A 22,764-nucleotide genomic window follows, 5' to 3' on the forward strand; every position below is an offset into this window, starting at 1 on the left:
ATTTCTTGGAAGGCAAGATTAAAAACTTGGCGGCACAACATTGTACCTTATTACATGAAATTTTCGCGACACGTTAATTTCGCGATTTTGAGGTGCGCATATTTCGCGACACTTAAATTTCGCGATTTTGCGAAAATTTTGCTTTTGAATCACTTTAATTTCGCGTTTTTGAGTAAGACACAATTTACATTTCCTTGGCAATATTATTTTACATGCCCTTGAATTAAATAAAACGACTTCATTAATGAAAAAATAATGTCAAAATGAACAAAAAAGCAAGGGTGGGACAAAATCTCGGCAATTTCTACAACAGAGCAGTAAATGTCTACAAGTAGGTTATGCTTGTACGTGCATGAGTTATTGTTCTTCAGTCAACTGACAACAACATCCATTTAGATTGATAGTTCCTTCCTTCAGTGGCACTTAACTTATTTTTTCTTAATCATTGACATAAGTAGTCACTTAATTTTCGCGTCATGTTATGTTCGCGACACTTATTGTTCGCGTCACTTTAATTTCGCGATTTTTTTGGAATCGCGAAATTCGCGAAATTAACGTGTCGCGAAAATTTCATGTAATAAGGTACTCCCCTAAGGAAGGAAGTACGCGCCGCTTCAAACAGATGTGTTTTACGCGGGACAGGTTTATCGGGGTTTAGTCCTAAAGTAAGGTATTTCTTTCTTGTGATTATACATTATCCTTCTTAGGATATAATGCTACGGAAACCGGGATAAGCTCCGCCAGTATGGGCCGCTCGGCTCGTGGCTTCCCTCTTCTAGTCCATTACAGGACCCCTTTACAGGTCTTCCTCGAGCTCCCACCCCCTCTCTCCTAGGCTTTTATAGATTGTGCTAGCATAATTTTTGGCATAATTGGAGCTAAAAAGCATAATTTGTGAAACGAGCACTGCCACGGCATAATTAGCAATTTTTAGCACTTTTTGGAGCATAAATTCATAAAATGTAGTAAATATGGTGTACTTAATTCTACAGAAATAAATGAAATTTAGGTAGTTTGTTCTTGCAATGCGTGTTTTAGCTATACAATTGTGATTGTTAAGTCGTTGGAGGCATTTTACAAACGGTTTAGAGATGCGAGCAGCTAATTTGGACAGCTGACGGCCGTGATAAACTGCCATAAACACAAATAAATTTACAACAACAGTTTATTTAAAAAACGTCATAATTTGTCGTTATTGCGCACCTCTATGTATAGAATCTACGTCATTTTGTGAGCATAATTTCGGAAATCAGAAGCATAATTTGGGAATTCTGGCATAATTTTTGCATAATTTGGCAAAATTTTGAGCACTGCTAGTAGCATAATATGCCACTTTTAGGAGCACAATCTATAAAAGCCTACTCTCTCCTGCTCAGGCACTTGCTCTGACCTATCCCTTTTAATCAGCGTTGTTTTCCCGATGACAGCTAAAACATGTGGTGAAACGAATATTTCACTGTGCTTGTTTATTTTTGGAAATGAATCTAAATACATCAATCAACAATTCTATCTGCACTATTTTCGATTCTTTAGTTATGCACCAGGCGCCATATCAATTATTTCTCACAACCAGGTACCTGTATTCAAGTGACCCGTCTACCTGCCTGTTTACATACTTACCTAGCGGACTATCCCTTTAGACCTGTAACTTTATTTCATTGATGTTGCAGGAGAGAGTTGAGACACAAAGATAAAATTTGGCATCCTCTGGATGTCTGACGCTCCTTCTTTTAATGGAGTTGTCGTGTTACTTAAATGCAGGTAACTTCACCAATAGATTTGTCAGAGCTCAACCTGAAGTTTGGCGGGAAAATTTTAATAGTCAAAACTCCTTGTTTTTTGTATTTCTTCGAGCTCTGTTTGAGCAAAATGGAGATGCACAAAAACAAGCATTTTGACAAACAAAAGCCACTACGAAGAAACAAGGAGTTTCGAGTATTTAAATTTTCTCGCCAAACTTCAGGCTGAGCTCTTTGACGTCACGCATACATTACCAGCTCCAAGATGGCGGCGTTCAGTTGTCGAGTTTTGGGAAAGATTTCGTAGGGTTATAGTGCACGTTGGAGGCTGAAATTTTGGTGAATAACATATCTTTGTGTAAACTTTTTATTGGCGTAAAGAAAATAAATAGCCATTCTGGAGTGAACTTCTCCTTTAATAATCAGAGATTGTTAAAATTATTTGTAACTGTACCCCCATTTTGATTATATGCAGGCTTTATACAAGGATGCTCTTCTCAAACTTATCACTGTCTTGTAACGAAGTTTTGAAAGAAAACAATAACATGTGAGAACGCAAGCAAGCTTATACATTTATTTTTGGTGCGTTACATGGATATATTTATAGAAGAATGTACTTGTTTATCTATTTCTCTTGTCAGATAAGTTAGGTAAGGATAGGTCAACTAATAATGTTCTGGAATGGCTTTTAAATATTAAAAGACCTATTCGTATTTCACATTTGCTTATTCTTCGGTTTCGTTTTATATCCCGACCAAAAAGTGTATTGATAAGTTAACTAGAAAAAATTTCTTAACATTATGCCATGTTAAACCCTAGAGGAATATGCCTGGCATTTTTGGCAGGAAATAAAACATATGGCTTGTTTGCAGAGCTAACTTATGGAAGGCGAAATTAGCACAACAACCATAGATCATAGCAGGTCACCCAGAACGGTCGGGAAGGTACCTGTTAGGTCTTTCGTTTCTCACTTAAATTTCACATCGATCTACGTTTTGGTTCTTGAATGATAACACGTGGTTCCGAATCTGTGAGATTGAATTAGATTTCGTGTTAAGAAGAAGAAAGAAGATACCTAGCCTGAACACGGCTCGTCCTCAGTGTAAGAATATATGAAACTCGCCGGTGACGTAAAACAAAGAACGAACAAAACAATACAATATAAGCCTGGTTTTCACTAGTGACGCAAGCACAAGCGCAAGAATAACAGCTCTCATTTCACCGTGAAAACGGCTTCGACTCAAGCAAAAGCACAAGCGCATTGCAGTTTTATGCTTGTGTTTGTGCTTGCGGCAAGCAGAAGAACAAGGATCAAAATTTGTCCTTTTTGCGTGATTGCGCTTATGCTTACGCCGCTAGTGAAAACCAGGCTATTGAGCAGAAAAACAATACCTCCATGCAGGGTACTTTGTTTTGTCTTAAATGTTTTGGGGTCCGGCTTTTTTTGGGGGGGAGGAAGATTAATTAATTAGAAGGAAAATTTTTAATTTTATTTTGGCTATTGCCCTTTTTTTTTTTTTTTTTTTTTTTTTTTTTTTTTTAAAACAACACACCAACAAAAAAAATAATATAAAAAAAAAAAAAATTTAAAAACAAAGAAAAATATCACAGGTGCTCACACCGAGGTAATCTCCTAAATAAAATACGTTAATACTTAATCGCTCCACTAACCGCAATTACTTACGTTAAAATCATGTCCTGAGAACATTTTTATGGAGTGTTAGTTGGCCACTATCTTAACCCTGTTTGAGGGCTTGTTTGCAAGCAAGCCCTAATAGGACTTGCTTGCCCGCCCACCCCCATCCCCCTATAATGAGGGCACAAGAGTAATTTTGATTATTGTTGAAGTTGATATTAAAATTGACTAAGCACTACTAAAAGACTACTGAAACTTTCAATGAAAATTAATTAAAATTCAGCTTTCGTACATCTTCACGTTTAGTTATTATACATTGTTTTCTTGCAAAAATAAACGTACTACTTGCTAAAAATTGCGAAAATTTAATAGGCGCTCAGCCTCGAATAAGCGGCCACCCTCAAGTCCAAAAATTTAATAAGCGCCCAGGGCGCTTAATCGAATAAATACGGTAATTATTCTAACTATGCATTAGGTTCCGCTCATGAAAAGTTTAGCATCTGAACCGAAGCCGGTACACAGGCATTATCCCCGGCTAATCCAGGCAGGAAGAACATTTGAGCCATTCCAAATTCAAATAGCGATTCTTAATTGGTTTAGACTTTTCATGTACAAACTTTTCATGTACTTAATTCAAGTTATTAGGTTCTGCTCATGAAAAGTTCGGCGTTTAAACTGGGCCTAAGAAGTTCAACAAAATATTTGTTAAATTTCTTTTCAAGATTTCTTGAAGCTCTCGGCATAAAGATAGATCTCAGCTGATTCCTTTCTGCTTGCTTGAGGTTTACATTTCCTAACTTGACTGAAATTCCTTTCCAATGTCTTGATAAAATCTGAAAAAAAAAACAGGTGTCAAATCGGTCAAAGATCTATATATTGAAAACTTTCCATCTTTAGTGCACTGGTGCTAATAGCATCTGTTACTAGGCAGCATGATCCCGGGGAGGGGGGAAGGGGGGGGGGGGACTCGCATATGAAAGTGACGGAGATTCTCGTCGTCTCGCTAAGGGGTGTAAATTTCGGAATTTTCGTCGCGCTTACGGTGATCCGGGTAAAACGCCAATATTTTTAGCCATAATGGTCTCGTTCAGGGTTACACACGAAGAAATATACAAATATAAATTCTATTCTTAGTTTTTGGTCTCTTTTAGGGGTCAAGAAAAGCTTGAGCCACACCCAGATTGGTCTATTTTAGGGGTTCTTTTCAAAATTTCCGACGAGCATCCCCGTCCGTTTTATATAAGAGTTCCCCTCCCCCCCAACCCGGGGGCATGTATTTGATGATATTAAACGTCTGATGATATTAGACAAACTAGACAGCTTTTGCTCAGTGCTGTACTAGCCACCATAATTAAGGGTCTGTAATACTCTTGACTGGTGGTTTGGTGGTTTAAGCCAATTTTGGGTGTCTATTTGTGGGTATTTTCATATTTTATCTGGCGGCGTTTTGGCCTTTGGGAGAAAAGGAAAGCAGTTTGCAGTCTAGAAGAAAAAATATGGTGGTTTGTGGAATGTACTACCTCCTATAATAGACCCTCACTTGGCAATCAAAAAGCAGCTATTTTCCTGACAAAGGTTGTCAATATTGAGATTGCAGAATGTATAGCATATACTTTCTGCTAGAGAAGATGACGTGTGCCAATGGCATACATGATGGGTCTCCGGGTCTTGACAAAGTGCCAGCCAGCAAGTCATGCGAGCATTTCCAGTTAGCCTACATTTAACTTAGGTAGCTTGTGGTAAGCCTTTTTTATTGGGTTTAGGGTTCAGCCTTGCATGACTTGCCTGGTTTTCTGGTAACTTTAATAAGCACACTGGTTAGCCTGAGAATGGTTATTAACTTTCATTTGCAGGTAAGGGTAATACTATTAATGTTACATTACAGCACCTGCTACTATTGACTTTTTCTATTTCAGACACCAAATGAAGATGCGGGAGAAAGAATGGCCACAGGACTTTTTGGCTAATTCGAACATTATCGAAACAGCTCCAAATTGCGCATGCAGGTTTGTTTACGTGTGCTTAACACTGCCCTTTGTTTAATTTGGCTGGTCTTTTCTTCGTTTTTCAGAAATTATGAATGCAAAAAAAGGCATTTTGCAAGCTTACGTTCTCCCAGTCAGCTAGCAGTCTGAGTTTTCCAACGCATCACGTGTACATCTTTCCCTGTAGTGTTTTCTAAGCGTCTACGGAAGGCGAGAAACCATTTTACAAGCATGTCTTCGACTCGCTGCGCATGTTTCTTGTTGATTTGAGTAGAGTAGGACTGGACAAAAGTCCTGTGGCCGTTCTTTCTCCCGCATCTTCAAATTATGTCCCAAAGATGTCCGTTGTAGAGGGAGTTGAATGTATCTAAAGTTGCTCAATCACTGGCTTGCACAAACTATACAAACTCATACACAACACACCCCCACAGCTAACACAATGTGAAACTTTATTTTATACCTTGTGTGCCATAGCCATCCCACAGCTTGCAAAGAAAAATACCACCTGGCTTCAACACAGCTTTGCCAAAATCCAAGGCTGACTCGCACAGGCTCTGTGGGTAAAACATGTATACATTCAGTAAGTCTTTATTCAATTTTCTGTAGACATTGTGGCCTAATGGTTAACACATTTGACTCTGGATGGAACGATCCTGGGGTGGGGGTACTCAGGCAGGTTTTGGGTGGGTATGTGCCACCCGGGTCTATAAATTTGGACTCCGTTTAAGAAAGAATTTGCATTTGAAAAGGTACCCAGTTCTAAAAATAGGCCAATTTTTAATACCCTTGTTCTAGAGATTTAATTAGTCAATTATAATATTTTCAATAGCCTGTTTTGGTGCGTTTGAAATATTATACCCTGTTCTAGGAAATTTTTTGAATATGGATACATACGCCTGTATAGGGTTTCTTTTTGACAAAAAAAAAAGATCACCATCTTTAATCAGTAGTTCAGGCAGTATCATTTTCAACTGAAAACTAATTAAGTAATGTAGAACTTCCTGTCTCAGACCGACTAAAAATCAAAATTATTTCTCTTTAAAATAATATATTTGTTTCAGATATAGCTGAAGGTCTTCTCACAGCGTGAAGCAAAGAAGACCATTACAACAGATCATGAATTGCTTTTGCACACTTCGTAGGCCTAACAGCCAATTAGCAGCTGGTAGGTGCGAGAAGTGTGCAACATACCTGTATACCATATTTTCTCGATTAAACGCCGGGCCCTGAATAAACGCCGGGTCTCCAAGCTAGAGTTGTAAGTAAGCCTTCCAGGCATTTATTTGAGGTGTAATATGCTTTAGGTATGATGCCGAATTACGTTCATGTCACAAATAATGATTTAAAACCCTTGTTTAATAAACATTTTGCTCTTATTAACTGCACCTTTCAAATAAACGCCAGATCCACGGAGCCAAGTGTGAAATAAACGCCGGGGCGTTTAATTGAGAAAATACGGTACTTATTGTAGGGGAGTACCATCCACGAGAGAGAGCCACTGTCTCTGAGTTCTTTCTTGGGCAAGAATCTTGATTTACGCAGTTTCTCCCTCCACCCAGAGGTATAAATGGGTATCACCCACCAACCAGGAGGGGGGGGGGGGGGACCTGTGATGAACTAGCATCCAATCTAGGGATCAGCAGGTTGGCTTATTTTTTGGAAGGCTATTTTCGTGTAAAAAATCTCATTATGCCTTAAACATTTTCAGCGATTTATTACAATACTACCTAAAAGTAATTCTTATGCCTTGCAACAAGCCAAGTTAAGCAAAAATTGTGGACTCTAATAATTATTATTAGAGTCCACATTTGTGGTGCTCACCCTACCAATTAAAATAAAAGCAGGCTCTGGGAATATGTTAACAAATACAAGCTGCTAAGATTTCATGGAATTTTTGTTCCCAGGTAGCAGTTGGAGGGAAAGAGGAAGGGTAAAATTTTTGGTGAGATTGTTTGTGTAGGAAAATGTAAACCAGGGGACTTTGCTTTTTAAGATTCTCCAGCCCCTAAGAAAATCATAAACTCAAGATTGGTTCACCCGTTTTACTATCCTCCTGGTCGGGCTGGGGAAGGGAAGACCAGGCCAGGGGAGCAGAAAACCCCCGGGGGGGCACCCTGTATATTTTTGGGTGGGTGTGTGCCGCTGGGTATTTGAAGCCCTTGCCCTATACCAGACCATGTTCAGCTGATTTTTGCAACCCTATACTAGACTAGACACCGCAAATCCCTACCCTATCCCAGACTTGCATTTTTTAGAACTGTATCACTATCAGTGTTTTAATGGAAAACCATCTGTCAACAACGATGCTGCGTTGATTTTATTTACGTTTAGGAAAGTCTCTTTCTCTCCTGAGTTTCTATTCCTATTCTGGACTAAATTCGTCATAACACAGAGCAGTTTTCCGGCAAATGCTACCCTTTTCTAGACCAAAACTTTCTCATTTCTGTACCCTATCCCAGACTAAACTGCTTGAAAACCATACCCTTCACAGCGGCACATACCTATATAGCTCATATATGGGAGTGCCCCCCCCGGGAGAAAACCATGTTCTACATGTGCATTGGACTGACCAAGATGGCTTCATGACTCATGGTGTGGTTTCCACTCGCATTTGGAGCCATATCACTGAAAAATTAACAAGAATAAAGTTAAAAATAATGGTTCAGCAACACAAAAAAGACATGCAAAAACGTATGATAAAAACTGAACTTTTGCTGTCTTAATGTCATGCTATTGTCAAGGTACAGGCTTACCATCCTATATTTGTGTGGACACAGCTTGCCAAAATTATTGTTCATATTTCTTCACAAATTGCTATTGCTTCCTAAAATAAGCTTTTATAGCTGGGTATTTGTAATAAAATGACGTCGAAATATTTTTTGCATTTCTTTGCTATTAGTCAAATTTGGTGCAATTTGTGAATAGAAAAAATTGAATTATATTGGCCAGCTGTGTACAAATATAGGATGGTAAGCCTGTGGTCAAGGTAACTACAATATGTAAAATTTAATAGTCTGCATGTGAATCAAAGACATGGCATCCGCTAATAGCAGTGTAAAGAATATGAAAGCAAAAATACATGTTCATAATACAAATTTCTTTAATTTGCACAAATCGAGTCCAATATTATAATAGCTTCCTTAGTAGGTCTTCAGTGACATACCGTGCCAAATTGTGATATGTTATTTGCATTCCTTCGCGTGTTATGTAAGTGATCGCACAATCAAGGTTTAGAGAAAGAAAGTTTGTTTGGTAATACTATTATTGCGTTCGACCAAGGAGAATGCATACTATTCAATGCCATTTGATTTAACGGTTTGATGCCATTTTGGACTGACTGGCTAGCTGGCACAGATGGCCTCGATCTCATGTTAGAAGACATAAGAAAGCAATGTATGTGTCACAACAACATCAACAATGACGTTGAGCAGCAAAGACAGTGCGCACAAAAACAATTCAATTAAGCTGATACTGCTAGACTGTAAACAATTTTGTTAAAAAATTAATTGTGTCATAACAATGTAGTAAAAGGTAATTAACGCCGAAAGTATAAAAAGGACAAGGAACGATTCAATAATTGAGTGTAACCTTTGTAAGGTTTCAACAGTTTTAGCAATGTCGTTCATTTTCTGCTTGGACTATTGATTGTAGTTTGCACATCACAGACCCAAAATATCAAAGTCTGTGTCCGAGCCAAGTGGCCTATACAGGCCGGAGCTTACTCTGGTTACCATAGCATAAAGCGACTGAGAGTATTGCTACTCCCCCCTGGATGGGATGCCAGTCCATCGCAGAGATTACCCCGCAGCAGTAAATTCGCCGGTACCCATTTATACACCTGGGTGGAGAGGGGCATTGTAAGAGTAAATTGTCTTGCCCAAGAACACAAGGCAGCGCCCCGGCCAGGACATGAATCCGGGCCGTTCGACTCGGAGTCAAGCGCGCTAACCATTAGGCCACCGCGCCCCCACTCCCCAAATATCAAGAGAGTATAAAACATAATATCGTACTTGCCACTCCTTGCACCCCATTACCTCCAGCTTTCACTCCACTCCCCCCCTCCTCCCTTATCACCCCTCCCTGCTGAATGTACTCTCAATTATTACTAGTTTATCTTAAAATCTGTACCTCATAATAACATCTGCACCAGCAGGAGGCAGCAAGGACAGAATTCTTCTCTGTGTATTGGCACTTGTAAAGTCACACCTTGAAAGAATAGTTGCTCCATGTATGTCTTCAATTTCTTAAAATATCAAATCATTAAATAATAGAACTGTTAGTCCGCCAGTGTACTTATAGGGAAAGAACAAAGGGGGATTGATACTGAACTAAACTGAAGAGTTGAACTTCAAGCTGAGCCAGACAGTACAACACTGTGGCATGGAACTTTCACTCTGTGCTAGAGTTTTAAAACATGTTTCAAAATCCTACCACATTTTTTCCTGTTGCACACAACAGACAGGGGGGGAACAGTAAGGGAGGCACAGTGCCCTAATGGTTGGTGCGCTGGACTCCAAAATGAGCGATGCTAGTTTGAGCCCTGGCTCAAGGTCACTGCATTAAATTTTTGAGCACTTTACTTGCACAGTTCCTCTCTCTCCTTTGGTGTATAAATGGGTACATCTAGCAAATCTAATACTGGGGGTAGCCTTGCGATGGCCTAGCATTCTATCCCGTGTGGGGGGAATACTCCTAGTCGCCTCATGCTATGGAAAACGGGATGAGCTCTAGTCTTGTGTTCTCATGTGAAGTGTTCAGGATCTGGCTACTTTTTGGTTTATAAAGGGTCTCCACTTGATAGATTGGTTAAACTGAATTTGTTCAGAAGGCGAACAGAGAAGATTCTTGAAGCACTACACAAATTATTTAAATAGCAATTGAATTCAACATCTTGAGGATCAAGTCATGAAACAATGACAAATATATTACACCACTCTGTTTAAAATATATCCCAGTTAAAATCGAAGACAGAGACTATAAGGTAATAGTTTATGTGATTTTCTATGGGTTTGAAATAATTATAGCAGTGGATAATATTGCAAAGGACTGTATGACCGTTAAATACTTAACGAAACACGAAGTTGATAGCCAGCAACCGCTACTTTGAAGCTGCCAGCTTAAATTCTGAATCAGTGTTCTTTATTCAATTCAAAAGTAGTACTGTAAAACAATCCATGCTACTCTTCACTAACATCTTGCACTGAAGTTGTTTCACTACAGGCTGTCATTATTTTACATAATGAGCACAAAATTCTGCTCTGTTAAAAAGTTAAATAATTATTTATATCCATCTTACAAGTCACACAAGAACAGTGTAATATCGTAGTTTAGTCCCTCATAATGTAAGTTTAAATATCCTGCGTGTGTAAAACTTCCACTGAGGGGGAGTTAATACAAGGAAGTTAATAAAAATGATATCCTTTAAGTACAGTATTCTGCTTAGTGTACTACTATGTTGTGGGCGGCTTGTATCTGTTTTCGGCTAAAATTGTTTAAAATTTGTTATCTTGTCCATGTAGTTTTAGTGCCATTAAATTGTAATAAACTTACTAAATAAATTTTCTATCAGTCCATTTTTATTTGCCCTTTTTTAATGATAAAAATAATTAATGTAACAAGGATAATAAAAAACTAGTTTGGAAATTTTCAGACCAAAAGTAAAATTAAACCACAACATATATATTTATATCACGTTGCAAGTCAAGGAAAGTATGTCGTGGGTTATGCTCTCTTATTTTTAAATTCCAAAGGTTTGACTTCCTTGCCACATATTCGGAGAACTGAAGTTTAAATAAACGTCATGAGGAAGAGGAAAGTTAGTTTGCAAGTAGTGTGCCGAACGCTGACATCGACTACAGTCCAAATTACCAAGGTACAGTATATACTGCGGAATGGTGATTTCTTGAACCTCCATCAATTCAAGGGAAACGAAACTGGTTTGAGAAATGAGGGGCAAAACTTCAGTGTTCGAATTACTTAGTGAAGCAAATCCAATTGAAACAACTTTAATTTGGTTGAGTTTTTGGGAGGTTCAAGAAAACGAAGGTTTGAAGAATTGGGATTCCATAATGTATTCTTGCGCACTTGGTGTAATATACCCTGCTAGATTACTGTTGTTCTCACTCAGTTGTTTACAATTCCTTTCAGCTTGCTTTTCAGAGTTTAACTTAAGAGAATGAAGTTGATCACCCTTCCCGTTCTCATGCTGATTTCTTTAATCATTGGCGACGCTCTCACTGATGGTGCCACACGAGTAATGGCGTGTACTTGTACATCAGAAGATCTGAGGATATTAGGAGGTAAAGCTGCACAATACCATTCTATTTACAATAGGGAAACTAACTGGAAAATAAACTTCCCTAAGAAAATAACTAAAACGCACCTTTGCACATAACAGGTTTCCTGAATAAACATTTTTCCAAAGCAATGATTTAAGCAAAATTTTGAAATTGCATTTTAGAACCATGAAACCTGGAGCCTTCTTAGAAGCACACTGTATAAAAGATTGAGCCTATGAGATCGACATTAAATATGTTTTTTCACATTTTGTGACAAATCTATAGAATGTGTGTGGCATAACACTCAGTTTTATTTTTGTCAACCATGCAATAATTCATTAATCGAGAGGCATGTGGCCCTGTAACCCAGTTCTTAATATAACTTGCTCAATCATTTTTAGCTTTCTGCTTGTGTGTGACTCCACCCGTGCATCCGTCTTCTGCCATGCCTAAAGAGCATATGAAGCAAAATTGTTTTTGCTTTTTTCTAAAATTTAGATAGAGTTTTGAAGAAAAGAATCCAAAGTTTGAGGCCAGTGGGCTAAAAATTGACAATTTTACAAGTTTAAAAAAAATAATGCCATTTAAATCACACAGCCAAAATATCACATGACCTCAGCCGATGACATAGTGTTGCGCACAAAAACAATAAAGAAATTCTCCTTTCTAAAAAAAATTACATAACTTTAAAAAGTTTTCAGGCCATGTCAATTTGAAACAAATTTGGATCTTAAGTGTTATTAAAGAAATGAGATAATTTTTGAGTTTTTTTAAGAACTTAATTGAAGAGGTTGGTGCAAAACGGGCGCAAGTGACTTTTTTGCGTGAAGATTTTTTGTCAAAAGTGCCTGAATTTTTGCATACATGTGCTTTCCAATTAAGTAGTAAAACATTCCTCTGTAGTTTTTTTTGGCTGGTTTGCACTTTGCTTCATCCCACCTCATAGTGGCTTTAGTTTAATTTTTTTATTCTTATTATTCATCCACAGGGAAACAATTCATATTTAAAGAACGTTCAACCAACAATTCCTTTGTGAAACAAAATGCCATCAAGCATGATCTTACTGGATTCACTCTGTCATTTTTTGTAAAAATGGAACCAGGTGCGGCTGGGGACCAGTGCATTTTCAGCTATGCTACTCCATACTCTCCATATGGTAATGGATTGTATGTGTGCCTGTCTCCTACAATCCGAATTAACGTAGGAAATGTTAACGTTTCAAGGTAATCAATCACATTTAAAAAAACAGTGATTATTAAATAAATGTAAAAATGTTGATTTGAAATTATTTTTGTTGTAAGGAGAGTGTTGATCAGTCTTGCGTATAATTTAAAGTTTTAACTAACCTCTTAGAAGAGAAAATTGACTAAGGGATATGTAATTTATTTACCCAAAATTTTTAACTAACCTCTTAGAAGAGAAAATTGACTAAGGGATATGTAATTTATTTGCCCACGTAACACAGAAGAACTCTCAGCAGCTAGTTAGGATGGTTAGTGCATCAAAGATCGAATTAGAATTTGGAGTGTTGGTTTTTGTGGAGGGAGAAAAACTGAAGAACCTGCAGAAAACCCTTGAAGCAAAGATGAGAACCAACAACAAACTCAACCCACATATGACACCTGGCTTGGAGCAAACCCGGGTCACATTGGTGGGAGGCGAGCGCTCTCACTCCTGCACCACCCCTGCTCCCCCATAAATGTAGCCTGTTACACACAAAAAGAAATTGTGCAAAGGGGTATCTGCTAACCCTCACTGGCCCAAGAATTCTGTTCCCTTCATTTTTGGCTTGTCAGGTCCAGGGTAGTTTGAAGGGGTGACAGTAGTTCAAAAGCACATGTCTAGCCAATGATTAGAAATGTTGAAAGTTTCGACATTTCTCCAAAATAAGGATTGAATAGTTTACCGGTAGTTTATTTTCACATTGTCTCAAGAATTGTTACAACTGCACGTCTGCAATAGCCTGAATTTCAGACGTCCCTCTGTGCTCGCCTGCTTGCCAGAAGGAACGTCTGAACACATTTGAGCCTAATGCCGTCCGGTGACGTCACTACCCGAAAACTGGGTAGTGATTTTGATTGGTTGATTTTAAAATTATTTGCATAATTATGTGAAATTATGACTGAATTTTATTGCGCAAGGATTGTAATTTGAAAACGTTTGGAAAGAGTTCGAAGGAGTTACCTTCCCAGAAATGAATTTATTAGTCATTTACCTTGAGTTTATTACTTTATTAGTTTACCTACGGATGAAGAATAGTAATGGAAATCGGTAGGTTTTAAGTTGGCGGCATTCGTCGCTTCGACATGCAGTGTTTTGCCAAATATTATTTATATAAATTATGTATTCTTGTTTTGTCAACAAAGCCGCTCGACGCTTATGTCCTGCAGCCTCGATGAGCCAGTGATTTCTGAACTCAGTGCCCATAGTCAAGTAGGATATTTTTGTATTGAATTCCGTTTCTTGATGCCTCAGTAACCGTCTAAATTAATTCATTTAAGTACTCACGAGTGTGTTGTCTTTGCTCGCTGCATAACATATTATATTTTGATCGCTAGATAAGCTTCAGTTCAGATTAAATCGGTTCCGTAAAAGAATATAGCCTGCAGTCGATTAAAATCTTATTCATTTGTCTCAAGTTTTCAATAGTTTACTATTAAAACAATTTTTTACCCTGTAATCCTTTATTGAAGCGATTTTTCTTTCACAATTTCATGGCCTCGACAGAAACTTTTCCGCATGAATTACAACCAAAGTGTAGTGACGTCACCGGACGGCATTAGGCTCAAATGTGTTCAGACGTTCCTTCTGGCAAGCAGGCGAGCACAGAGGGACGTCTGAAATTCAGGCTACGTCTGCAATAGATCTGGCACATTTCTTCAGTCCCAGCCAGGTGTCACTATTATTTAATCTCCATTTATATCATTTTTTCAAGGCCATTAAAAACCAAGGTGCCAAAAGATCGTCAGACGCATCACATCTCTGTGACTTGGGACAACAAAGCAGGGAACTGGCAGTTGTATATGAATGGCCAGCTTGCAGAAAGTGGCACTGGCTTACAGAAAGGACATGTGATCCCACGTGGAGGTACAGCTGTGATTGGACAGGATCAGGACATAATGGGAGGGGGCTTTCAAATGCAGGATGCTTTTGGCCCTGGTGTAGTGGGCGCACTCAACATGTGGGACAAAATTCTCTCAGAGTGTGACATCGCCAAGCAGGTCATAACCTGCAATATCCCGCGTGGCTCTGTTCTGGGGATGTACCAGTTTTGATTGGCCACAATGATACAATTAAATAGACCAGCCAAGATCTGAAAGGACCTGTTTTCTGGAAGTAGCAATTTTAAGAAGCTTAGTGGTAGCATCTAATAGATTAAAAAGTGGGAAGCATTAATTAAGGTTACCGTATACCTTCGCGGGTGTCCTTAGCCAAAAAAATTGTAAGCGCGCTGTTTTAAAGCTAATAAAATGTACTATCCGATAAAAATTATTTCGCTTTAATGCTATTTAACTGCACGGAAGGAACAATCTGGAAATCCAAAAATCACTGGTGTCGCTTCTAGCGAATTTATCGGATATCAAATTCAGCTGCACAAACAAAACTTCTGCATAATATCAGTCACAAGGAGTTAATCTTCAAAACCGTGTGAGGCTTAAGCGATATTCCAATTGGTTGCTTTGGAATTTATCTGTCAATTTTGGGTATCAAAAATGTACTCATACGTGTATTAACCAGAAAGGCCATTGCGAACTATAAATATACCCTATAAATTCATTTTAAAAGGAGACACTTGCAAGTCGCCTTTTTTTGCTTCTAAAAGTTTACAAACATTTCACGCCTTGATCAACATACTGCAACACTGTGAATACTGCAGTCGCCTACTGGGCATAAACCGACAAAAACTAAGATTTTTGATAAATCGTTGTGATGACATTGTTAACAACAGATGAAAGCGACTTGAAATGCGAGATGAGATCGCCTGAAAAACGTTACGTAAAACTCTGTGGTTGACACGTTCTAATTGGCTTATATCACTTAGCAGTTTGTTTTAATGGATAACTCACACGCGTTTTAAGTTTTTAAAATAATTTCTTTTGGAAAATGAAGATAAGCTAGTAATCAATGATTTGACTTGAAAAAAGATTTTTTGAAAAAATCACCCCTTGAAGGTATATGGTAACCTTAAAGTGAAACATATTTTTGTCAGCGACTTCCATGAAGTTCAATGTATTTAAGACTTCTATAACATGTAATACATGAGCTTTCATTTAATTCCATGTTGGAATGTTTATTGGCTTGACTTTAGGGAAATAAATTAATGTTGGTAAACATAAATCATTAAAGAATATTTAAAAGCTTGCTATTGTTTGTCCCAACTCATTCTTTTCCTTGGTTTGACTACATTTGATTCTTTTGGTTCTAGCTGACATACGTAATGATTCGATTTAGCGCCCGGGGCGCTTATTTACTTTTTGCATTTCATGGGAGGGCGCTTATTCGAGACAGGGCGCTTATTCGGGACAGGACACTTATTTAATTTTTTGAGAAACAACCAAATGTTCAAAACAAAACTTTAAAAAATATTAAAATAACTAACAATAACAGAAACTGTAACATCATTGTTGAAAGTTCAGTTACTTTTAAAAGAATTTTAAATATATACATGTATGGTACGGTGAATGTTCACGAGTATATTTATTCTATGTCGATGACTTCAGTAGGGGCAGTTATTCACAATAGGGGCACTTATTAGAATGGGGGTGCTTATTGGAATAGGGGCGCTTATTTACAAAAACACATTCGAAGGGGGGCGCTTATTCAGGTGGGGGCGCTTATTGAAAGGAGGGCGCTAAATTGAATCATTACGGTACCTGGAAACAGTTACCGTATTTACTTGAATGAGCGCCACCCCCGAATAAGCGCCGCATTTAGGACAAAAAAGTTAATAAGCGCCGCCCCCGAATTAGCGCCGCAGTTCAGATGAGGCGCTTAATCGAGGAATTTCGTTTAACTAAAAAAGCACCACAAAGCAACTCTAGGACATTTTTGTTTTCATTTAAAGCGATGTTTTGCAGTTCACAGTGATTGTTTTACCACTTGCCCATCCGTTTTTCTGTCCAACATTCTCACAATACGTAGTTCTGTAAATACTGTGAAGCCCGCAAACTTTCCCAGGGCAGCTAGCACCACTTCTCTCTTCAGCATGAGACGAATACTGACAATCAAAAGTCGCTATTTTTAATTACTGTAAAATATTAGATTCTTTGTGGCGTCTAAATTTTAAATAAGCGCTGCCCTCAAATAAGCGCCGCCCTCGAATAAGCGCCGCACTTGAGGTGCCAAAAATTTAATAAGCGCCACGGCGCTTATTCGAGTAAATACGGTAATGTAAGTTATGAGCTGATACCTTATTCTTACTAATTTTTCGTGATTTCTAAATAATAGCGAAATTTAATATGTGTGATATTAGTGAAAATTACAGAACAATAAATTCTTATAATTTTTTGTAACAATATACCTAGTAAATCCACAGCAATGACACCACCACTCCCATTACCTGTAAAACAATTCAAAATAACACTTAAGAATATGCAGTGATGTACTTGTACTAAATTTTTACTAGACTTTCACTATTAAATGTAGTTGGTTTATTTAGGGGTGACTGTTGAGGTAAGGTAAAAGGTAAGGTAATTTATTTAACATCAAATGAACGGGGAACCCAATCTCCCGAGCCAGAGGCTCATGATAAAAGTTGTTGACAATTTAGGTAATAAATTTTCATTATTGCAAGTGTTGTGATAGTTAAACTTGCAATCAATGTATTGTTATATAATATTGTTCACCCAGTTATAAAACGATTAACTGAAGGTGGCAGAACTTTTACCGTGACTGCTTGTAAAGAATGGAACAGCCTACCCCTATCTATGCGAAAATTGTCAACAATTAAAGCTTTTAGGAACTCTCTTTGGAAGAGAATTTTTAAAGAACAGCAGTTTTTAAATCATTTTATTCTGTAATTTAGTTACACTTTTACTCTTTTTACCTTTTTAATATTTTATCTCGTATTTCTTGTATTTTTATTCGTAATATTTCATAGTTTATCCATAGTTTTAATATTCGTATTGTTCTGAGTATTTTTATATTTTATTGTAAATAATTCTTGAGGGCCACTGGTTTGTTAGTGTTTTTATGCTATTTTAGTGCTACCCTCATTAAATAAAGACTTTACTTACTTACTTACTAACATTTGCAATCTCAATACATTTAATATTCATGTCTAGTTCATGCATCTGCATTCACTACATGTACACTCAGGCTAGCTGATTTATTCACCTACAAATTTCAAACTTTAAACTGCATTTTAATAATCCAAGGATTGAATTGAATCTGGGAATCAAAAAAGTTTTTAACAATTTTTGTGAGCAAACTCATGCCACATGATGAGTTGGATAAACGACTGGCAATGGGATGAAAATCTTTTTGCATATCACAGAGGCCTTTAAATTATTTGAAATATTACTGTACAAAGTATGGAGAGTTTCCAGAAGTACCAACCAGCTTTCTGAGTTAAAACTCTGTCAACAGCCACTTGGGTCCATGAACCTAAACAGCAAAACAGTTGTACTTTCATCCTCAGAAGTAATAAATTCCTTTTAGAAAGTTTTACGGCACAAGCAGTAAAACGCATTTAATGGAGCGTGACGTGCAAATCCCTAATCAGTTTATTAGGTACTGTATTTAATTACGTTACATGTTTGGCGGCAATAACACAATGTCTTTGTTTTCCTGCTTAGTTTAGTTGGGTACCTTGAATTAGCTTATTGTTTCATCTATATTGCACAACACTGTCTAGTCTTGTCACAGCATGATCTGCAAGATGGCAATTTTCTATTGGTTGCAACCATAGCCATGTCTAGCTATAAAAGCAGTATGATTCAATGTAAAAGCACTTCCCTTCATGGTGTGCTGGAATCAGTAAGCATTTGTTGTAGAAAAGAAAATTTTAAGTCTAATGGTAGCGACTTCCCCCAAGCTTTGGGCATTGTTTTTGTTTTTTTTTTCCCACCCTCCCTCCCTTTATGGAGGTTGCTTGTTTATCAATAAACTTGGGGGTCACCTCCTTCGGGGATTGGCGGTTAAGTCTAATGGTAGCGACTTCCCCCAAGCTTTGGGCATTGTTTCTGCCCTTTCATTTGTGCACCTGCCAATATCTTGTCCGATCCGGCGCTGGCTTACCCAGTGCCGGGGAGATAGGTGAGGCTTAGAAGGTCACGTGTTCAGTTTGACCGTCAATTTGACCTGCCAATACTCTTGTCCGTCGCCAGTGCGGTAGTGCTGGAGATAAGTGAGGCTTTATTAGGTCATTGTATTTGAGGTCACATGCTTTATTTTGACCTGCCAATACTCTTCTGATCCCAGTGCGGGGCTGCACTGGAGATAAGTGAGGCTTTAAAAGGTCATGCAACTCTAAGTCGCTTGGTATGCCAACCGCAGGGATGTGTCCCCCCACATTACGCCAAACATGTGTGCGTCTTTTCTCTAATTATTGTTTGTCTTTATGGCTGCAATAATATTCGTTTTTAATATCTTACCAAACAAGCTGTCAGGATACACAGCAATCACGGAACAGGGACACTAATTAGTAATAAGAAAGCCTCAGAGTTATGTTTGGAATTTCTTCATACATTCCATAAGCCCCCCTCCCCTGGTTGTACAAAATTTAATGTAGGCCTGTCTACCTGTAAACAAAAAATACATCCAGGTATAAGCCCCCCACATATAGGCCGCTTTCTGCTGGATGATAATACTGAACAGGGCTAAATGTTGCTTTATTATGACTTTTAAACTTAAAACATATTTCAATTGACACTGCCATGGCTTGTTTCAAAACTTTTTTTATTCCACTTATAAGCCCCCCTTGCCAAATATGAGCCCCTCTGCTTATAAGCCCACCCAAAACCCCTTACAAAGTTGTATAAGCCCAGAGCTTATAAACGGAATTTTACAGTATTTATCAATCCTTCTTATAACTAAAACAAAAAGTTGTTTCCCTTGGAATTGCTTCACAAGGTTGAACACTGCAATATCTTGTCCACAATGTCTCGAACTAATTTAATTTTCACTTAGAGCTACAAATTCTCATACCTGGACTTGCACCGCAGTCAATTACAACTCTTCCAGGTTGAAGGAAATGGAACTTGTCATCCAGCTCAATCAGTTTATAAGCACTACGGCAACGATAGTTGTCTTCGTGAGCTTTCTTTACATACAAGTCCTGCATTGTACAAAAATAAAATAATATAGAACCATTCTATGCCATGAAATCTTCAAAGGATCAAAAATCCTAAGTTCTTTCAAATCAGGTTGGTGATCTTTCCTCTCCCAGTTAGATCTTCTACCACTTTAAGTTACAGGAAAATCTTGGGATTAACTTTGTTTATACAGTATACACTTAAATCCTACTAAATACTCACAAGTACATGTATATAAGGTAAAGGTAGGTAAAGCCTGCATTTGTGCTAAGTAGCCTATGAGGTTTAGGTATTTCCCAGTTTCTTTAGCATTGAGTAACTACAGGAGTATTTCTACTCCCCCCCCCCCCTGGATGAGATGCTAGTCTATCACAGGGTTACCCCAGCATACCCTGTCGAGGCAAAGAGGGTACTATATAGAAATAGGAAGTCAAGTAATGTCTTGCCCAAGATGAAGAACACACCTCCGGGCTTGAACCTTGACTGCTCAATCTAGAGTCCAGTGCACTAACCATAAGAGCACCTCAACCCAGCTGTTAAAATACACCACCCCTTCCCCCTTGGGGTTTTTGTATCACTGCCAGTTTTCCTATCACTAAGTGGCATTAGCTATAGGACATATTTTATCCCAATCTGAAATATCTATTGCGTGAGATTTTTAAATCAATCACTAAGCCGTAGCGTAGTAAATTATGCAAAACCAATGTTAGCGCAAATTACTTTTCAATTGATACTTTATTGAAACTGGCTCTATACTTGGGAGGCGGGGTGGTCTTATGATTAGTGCGCCACACTCGGGGTCAAGCGGTCTGGGTTCGAGCACTGGCTGGGGTCACTGCGTTGTGTTCTTAGGCAAGACACTTTACTCTCATAGTGCCTCTCTCCACCCAGGTGTATAAATGGGTGCTGCAACATAACGCTGGGAAGGGGTACCCTGTCATGGACTAGCATTCATTCATAGCCGCTTAATGCTATGGAAACCGGGATAAGCTCCGGCAGAATGGGCCCCATGGCTCGAGGTTTCCCCTATACCTCTCGCACATATTATTACCCTAAATTTCTTTTGGTAAATCAAGACAGTGTTGCCTAATTTTCTTTTTATCCATAGATAAGAAGCTTGAAAGTTTAAGAGATTATGATTAAAAATGTTTTCTTACTGTCTGCTGTCTCTTGAGCCATCTAGACCGGTTGCTTCCTTTAGCAGCAGTCCTAACAGGTGATCTGTGAATTTACAATATAAATATAAATGTAAGGAACTGCTTTTGTTCACCAGCTGACAAGAAGTGCTACTGTCGTTTGTACCTACTTAGTATCACTTGGCATGACCAATCAATGAAATCGATAATCGATGATAATGAGTAGAATTAAATTTACCCGGTACCTATTCATGTGTAATGAACATTCACATAGGCAGCCCTCAAAACTTCGCCATTGTTATACTGTACTGCATTATTTTTTTAGAAAAATATGTCGATAACATTATTTCGATGCTTTTTAATCCCGCTGTTCGGTTTTTGGTCTACTATAGCTCAACCGCACCTTGCAACCATCTCATTTATGTCACTACCTTGCTTAAACAACACCTTCATTACTTTGAACACCTTTTTTAGCTAAATGTAAGGCTCTGTCAGTATAGCTATTTTCAAATTTCAGAATTTCAGTTTCTTTAACCTCCCAATAACTTAAACCAAAGTTGTTTCGGCTTTCCTTACTTTTAAGGGACTCGCGCTATATAGGAAAACAACTGTCTAATGCACGCGCAAAATGGCGCAATTAACTGTATAAATAGCGATGTACGCGATGTACGTTCAAAATGACAATTTTATTGTAAAAACGCATCACGTTTGTTCTTCAGTTTGCTTGCGGTTAGTTCCACTCCGGTTTGCTTGCGGTTAGTTCCACTCCGGCTTGCTTGCGGTTAGCTTTTATTTGTTAACTTGCGGTTAGCTTTTATCATGGATAGTCCTTTTACTATCCATGGCTTTTATTTGTTTCACTAGCGTAGTACTACTTTTGTTTACGCCATTTTGCGCATGCATTTAGACAGTTGTTTTCCCTATATAGCGCGAGTCCCTTAAAAGTAAGGAAAGCCGTTGTTTCTAATGTTCAATCCACCTTGGAGGACTGAGAAAAAAATCAGTATCATTTTCCATGGTAGAGCTCTTTATAATATGACCACCGTACCTCATTAACATGACCAGATTTTAGTGGTATGTTGGTAGTCAGATTAACAGAGTACTACTGTACTAGTATTTACTAATAAAGCATTTTTTTCGGTTTCCTAAAATTTTGAGTAATTATTTTAATTTGTACTATAAAGCTGAAATGCACAAATCAAGTTTGATAAAAAATATTGCAGATAGAAAAATTTGGGTCAACTGCAAAGTTCTCAGTTTTAAAACTAAGCTGTAGTTTTAATCTTACTTTTTGAAAGCAAATTGTACTGAATGCTATAAGCTTTTAAAGTTTATAAAAACAGATATAAAATACTTAGTAAATTTGTAGTTTGACAACTCGCAATAAAATTGACCACAATCAAACACGTGGATGGCGTTATTACTAGCTGTCAGTGCCATTTTATCGCTTTCTATGGCTCCAGTTTAAACTTAAGGTTATTATTACGTTATTTTCGTTCCATTTAACCTAAAAGACAAATGAAAAAGAGAAGAAATACCTTGCAAATCCAAATCTTTTCAACAAAATTTGAACCCGGCCGCTACTTCGAAACATTGGAAGTTCTATTTTACAAGAAAATCCGCTGACCAAAATCACGCCATTTCTCCCATATATGGTGTGCTTGAGCCGGCTTGAATGCCAATCATTCTGTTTTTATCCAATCAAATGCGATATTTTCGACTAAAGCCGGCCCAT

At 38.0% G+C, this 22,764-nt stretch overlaps 1 protein-coding gene across 2 annotated transcripts in view; it reads right to left on the reverse strand.

The window, feature by feature from the left end:
* LOC144636168 (ribosomal RNA large subunit methyltransferase E-like) overlaps positions 1-22,636 on the reverse strand; it is a 55,242-nt gene extending 32,606 nt beyond the window's left edge. The window contains exons 1-9 of one of the 2 annotated variants that reach the window (XM_078495328.1): positions 22,568-22,636; positions 21,051-21,114; positions 19,787-19,916; positions 18,197-18,244; positions 17,160-17,198; positions 9,489-9,603; positions 7,931-7,985; positions 5,821-5,914; positions 3,725-4,208 (exon numbers count right to left, since the gene is read on the reverse strand). In XM_078495328.1, coding sequence (XP_078351454.1) covers positions 4,093-4,208; positions 5,821-5,914; positions 7,931-7,985; positions 9,489-9,603; positions 17,160-17,198; positions 18,197-18,244; positions 19,787-19,916; positions 21,051-21,114; positions 22,568-22,623 — 717 coding nt within the window. In that variant the 5' untranslated portion in view covers positions 22,624-22,636 and the 3' untranslated portion in view covers positions 3,725-4,092. Of the gene's footprint in view, positions 1-3,724; positions 4,209-5,820; positions 5,915-7,930; positions 7,986-9,488; positions 9,604-17,159; positions 17,199-18,196; positions 18,245-19,786; positions 19,917-21,050; positions 21,115-22,567 lie in introns of those variants that run through there. The other variant, XM_078495329.1, reaches the window with a different exon arrangement.
* Between the last annotated feature and the right edge of the window lie 128 nt (positions 22,637-22,764).

The sequence above is a fragment of the Oculina patagonica genome, chromosome 13 (genome assembly GCF_052425735.1).
Source record: "Oculina patagonica isolate OP01 chromosome 13, crgOcupat, whole genome shotgun sequence".
Classification (NCBI taxonomy): Eukaryota; Metazoa; Cnidaria; class Anthozoa; order Scleractinia; family Oculinidae; genus Oculina; species Oculina patagonica.